Raw genomic sequence first — 5269 nt, 5'->3', positions numbered from 1 at the left:
TGGACTGCAAAAGAAAGGGCAAGACTCAAGAGGCTTCCAGGCAGATAATAAAGCTACTGGAGATCGATTGACGAGTAAGTGTGGGCGAGCAATCGGAAAATGATGACGAGCTTGTGAATAGGAAAAGATAAAGTCGGCATAGGTTGTGCATTGAGGAGCAGCTTGGGGGACGTGAAATAAAGTTATATAGGAGGAGGCGATGCAGATTCATAATTTGAAAAATTATGATTGTGTAGATTAAGATTAAGCTCTGCGAGAGCTCTCTCTTATCATGAATAAGAAGACAACAATCAATTTGAAATCCTACTCTCTATTGTTTTTTCCTAAGTAAGCCACCAAGTCAACACAGACCTTAAAGTTCAATCGAAGTTCTCATTGACATTCATGCTTAGGAAAAAAAATTATATACAGAGAGCGTGCGAAGTTCTGCTTATACTCTCAAATCACAACCGCACATCAAAATTCATCCAAACAAAGCCTGTATGACATCGGCCCCCCCTTTGATTGAATTTTTTTGTAAGAAAATTTTAAACTGTGATTGGAGATCGTATGATTTTTTTCCATGGGGTGTCAAAAATTGACTTAACAGTCAACTCGACTTTAACTCAATTACAAAAATCTTGATTATGACTGAGACGATTAATTTTTAGGTCTAGTTCGGGTCTAAAATCCCAAACATCTAATATTTTATGTTGGCTTCAAGTTGGTCTGTCAAATCAAAATTGACTCGACTTCAAACTGACCGGCTAAATTGAATCATTCGCAAGCTAACTAAATCTGCGAGTGTTGACAGACTTTTGATTTATAATTTCCATGTTTACATTTTAATCTTTATTTTTTGGGTATATATGTATTTCCCACGTGTGTGTTGTATGTCAGGTAGTTAAGGTGTCAATTTGGGTCATTTCATCCAACGTATCTGTACCTTTCATTTTATTAATATATTCGCCTTTGGGCTTTTGTACACCAATATATATATATATATATACACACACACGCGCGCGCGCGCGCCTCATTAACTCACAATCAATGCGACCCATTGAACTTGCTTATGTTCAAAGGCTCGCTTCCCTGTTCATTTGACTCTAGTTAATCCCTCTCCCTCTCCCTCTCCCTCTCCCACCCAAAGCCTCTATTTGAATTTATCTTGGTTTATTCACTTTATTGCTTTATTCCTTGATGAAGAATTAAGAAGCATGCGAGATCGTAGGTAAGAAGTCAAGATCGACAGATCCACATAAATAAACAGGGTCAAATTAAAAGTTCTTACAAGAATCACAACAAACAGAATTGAAAAGATATGAGAGGACTTGATTTTATTGATGAAAAGAGGAGTATAAATGCACATTACATGACTTATTGGTAAGGAAAGCAATAAAAACAAAATACAGTAGGAAAATGAAATGAATATAATAAAATATAAGAGACAACTAATCTCTCTAATTTAAGGAGAGAAAGAAATAAAGATTCCCAAGATTTCTCATATAATTTATAACCCTCTAAATAAGAGTTATAACAAATATGAAATATAATCATTAGTATTTTCTAGATCTTTTAACACTCCCCCTCAAGTTGAGTTGTACAGATTGTACATGTCTAACTTGTTACATAATTCTTCAAATTTGATTCTTGGGAGAGGCTCAGTGAAGATATCTGTTGTTTGATGTCGGGAAGGAATGTATGCAAGTTCGACGACTTCTCTCTCAATGTTTTCTGAGATGAAGTGTCGATCGATTTCGATGTGTTTCGTTCTGTCATGGTGTACTGGATTCTTTGCAATGTTGATGGCTGCCTGGTTGTCGCATTGTAGTTTGAAAGTTTTTTCAGTTAGCATTCCGAGTTCGCTGAGTATTATTCGAATCCACATTCCTTCGCAGATCCCGAGTGCGACAACTCTGAATTCAGCTTTAACGCTGCTTCTTGATGCCATAAACTCCTTTTTGCTTCTCTAAGTGACTAGGTTTCCCTAGACATAAGTGCAATAGCCGGAAGTCTATCGTCGGTCTGAGACAATCCTTGCCCTGTCTGCGTCTGAATACACTTCTATACTTCGATCTTTTTCCTTTAAAACAATAGCCCTTTGCCTGGAGTCATCTTGAGATATCTCAAGATTCTATAAACTGCATTCATGTGTTCTTTCGTTGGGTTGTTCATGATCTGGCTAACAACACTAACAGAAAAACCAAAGTCGGGTCGTGTGTGTAAGAGATAGATGAGTCGCCCCACGAGTTGATAATATCTCCCCCTATCCACAGGTGCACTATTTTTCTCAGTGCCGTTCTTCTTGTAGAATCCATTGGAGTATCAACGGGTTTGCAACCAAGCATACTTGTTTCCTTCAATAGGTCCAACATATATTTCCGTTGTGACACAAATATTCCTCGTTTTGATCGAGCTAGTTCCATGCCGAAGAAGAACATTGGGTTTCCGAGGTCTTTGATTTCAAATTCCTGAGTGAGAAGATTTGTCAGATTTGTGAGTTCTTCTTCGTGATTTCCAGTGAGGATGATAGGATGATATCGTTGGATGATATCGTTGACGTATACGATTAGAATTGCAATATTCTTTTTGGGAGAGGTTTTCACGAAGAGAGTGTGATCTGCCTGACACTGAGTATATTGTGTTTTGTCACTGATATTGGAAATCTATCGAACCATGCTCGGGGAGATTGTTTGAGGCCGTACAATGATTTTTGGAGTTTGCAAACTTTGTTGCTTGGAATTGATGCTTCTAGTCAAGGAGGTGCTTCCATATAAACTTCTTCTTCCAAATCGCCATTTAGGAAAACATTTTTCACATTGAGTTGATGTAGCTGTCAGTCTTCATTTGCCGCAAGTGAGAGAATGATTCTGATGCGTTAAATTTGGCCACGGGAGCAAAGGTTTTTTGGTAAACAATACCGTATGACTGTGAAAAACCTTTTACTACGAGACGTGTTTTTAATCTCTCAATTGTACCATCTGCCTTGTATTTGACTTTTAAGAGCCATTTGCAGCCGATTGCTTTCTTTCCCTTTGGCAAGTCTGAAACAGTCAATGTACCATTCTTTTGTAGGGCAAATGCCATGATTTTTCTCTCCTCTTTTATTCTCTATTAATCCTAAATCAAAAGCTAGGTTGCAAAAATATTGAGAACGAAGCGAGCAAACACAAAAGAGAGAAAATGATGGGCATAGGTGAGCTAGGCAAATGGAGGTAGAGTGATTATCAACGACATTTCTCTATGTTGGGCGGAGAGGAATTTGACTAGATGATCCATGCACTCGCCATTTGGCCTAAAACAAGACAAAAAAAAACATCGAAACTAAAAAAAAAAAAAAAAAAAAAAAAGAAAAACAAAGAAAAACAAAACAAAAACAATTTGATTAATTTGATAATCTCCACTCGATTACAGTCAATCCATGGAAAAATCTAATTCCACAGAATTTCCAACCATCTCATGGATGCTCAAGCAGCTCCTTATCAAGATCAAGGATTGATAACCAAGCTAGATTAGTCGATTGAGCTATGCCAACCAGCCTCAGCAAACTAAGTCAATTCCATCAACTCGAAGCCAACTATGCTTAGCCAGCCGAACCAGAAAGCAGTAGGCAGATAAACTCATATATACATATCAATGTCTCTCTCTCTCTCTCTCTCTCTTTCTCTCTCTCTCTCTATCCACACACACACACACACACACACAAAAAGAAGTAAAGATCTGGAATTATTTGACGGTGGGGAGAAACTCAAATATCTCTTTGAATAAAACTTCGCAAACATTCACAAAGAACAGAAACCATAACGTAAGAGTAGCTCAAATACAAAAGCATTCATCGCTTAAAACAAAGTGCATACTGTCTCTACCCATAACCATTTATTTTCACCTCTATCGAGCATTCAGGTGACCAACTTCTTAATGAAAAAGAGGAGGAATGCTCTGCTCATTCAGGAACATGTTAGTAGGATCAACCTCACCCTTCACATAGGCCAATCGCTTGAAGTTATCTTTATAATACCTCTCTCCCCACAACCTCGCCTCCCAATAAGTGGTCTTGTTCCCCTTCACATTGGTCCCAATATCCAAATCTCTAGAGTTGAGATAAATTGCCCTTGGATTCTTAGAAACATAAGGTGTCATGAACTCGTAAAACCTCCTCAACCAATCCACATGCCTCTTGCTCACTGCAGCGTTGTCTTCCCTCCACCTCTGCGTCAAATAGCGGACGTGAAAAAGGTTTCCTTTCCGATAAGGAAAGGCTGTCTCGGTTTCAGAAATTTCATCCATTCTCCCACCCCAGGGATCTACGATCATTAGGGGTTTTTCAGCTTTCTCGAGGAAACGACGCATTATTTTGTCCCATCCTTCCAAGGGGATGGTTCGTGTTATGAAGTCGGATTTGTGCTTAAAGGAGCTGTTGAACTCAGAAGAGTATCTCTCTTGTAGGATGCTCAAAGGCTTTCCTTCGTATCCTGCAAATTTTCCGGAGTCAGTGTTTATTTTGTTTAACAACTATTATTATAATGTTAACGCTAATCCTAGTGTTTTATTAAGAGTGTGCATTAGTTGATTTAAACTGAGAGCTATGTTAAATTCGCTTTGAATTTTGGTTTCAGGTTGGAAGAAAAATTATGTTTAAAATAAGAAACCGAATTGTATTGATATTTAATTGATCACACAAATTAATTAATTAATTTAATAAATTTGCTTATCAACTATTTTTAATCACAAGAAATCAGCCGGCTAAACTTGATCTATATTTTATACAAAAAATAAAAAAATAAAATTTATAAAAAAAAGGTAGAGCACTTACGTGCAAAGTACATGACCGACTCAATCCAGCTCATCTCTCTACAATCCTCCGCCTTCAATTCGAGTTCCGGAAAACAATCCTCCATTACGTGAAGAAGCTCATTCTTCTCACCAAGGAACAAGGATTTAAAAGAAACCTGCACTGTTCTGTTCGCCTTATTCCCATCACTAGCTTCGCTAACATTTCCCTCAACAGTAAACACCGCCCGGATAAACAGCCTCTTATCCACATTATAAGCCATTCGCTGCCATTTATCCACAAGCTTTGTCGCTCCCTCCTCCAACGTCTTTGAGACTACGAAAAGAGTTACCGTACTGGGAACCGCCACAAGCCTCACTTTGTAAGCAAGAATCACCCCAAAGCTCGCACCTCCTCCCCCTCGCAGCGCCCAGAATAGATCTTCTCCCATCGTTCCTCGATTCTTTATCTCCCCGTTTGCCACGACGATTCGGATGTCTTCCACGTTATCGCTCGATA

General features: G+C 38.5%; 1 protein-coding gene across 1 annotated transcript; it reads right to left on the bottom strand.

Annotated features, from left to right (window-relative positions):
• Positions 1–3894: 3894 nt before the first annotated feature.
• On the bottom strand, positions 3895–5201 carry LOC110028678 (berberine bridge enzyme-like 22). The gene is made up of 2 exons (XM_020730626.1): positions 4793–5201; positions 3895–4451 (listed from the first exon to the last, which is right to left on the bottom strand). The coding sequence occupies exons 1-2, from the start codon at positions 5199–5201 to the stop codon at positions 3895–3897; spliced, it is 966 nt and encodes a 321-aa protein (XP_020586285.1).
• Positions 5202–5269: the final 68 nt, after the last annotated feature.

This window comes from Phalaenopsis equestris, unplaced genomic scaffold (assembly GCF_001263595.1).
Source record: "Phalaenopsis equestris unplaced genomic scaffold, ASM126359v1 Scaffold000522, whole genome shotgun sequence".
Lineage (NCBI taxonomy): Eukaryota > Viridiplantae > Streptophyta > Magnoliopsida > Asparagales > Orchidaceae > Phalaenopsis > Phalaenopsis equestris.
Note: the sequence above shows the minus strand (reverse complement) of the source record. Positions and strands in the feature narration are given on the sequence as shown.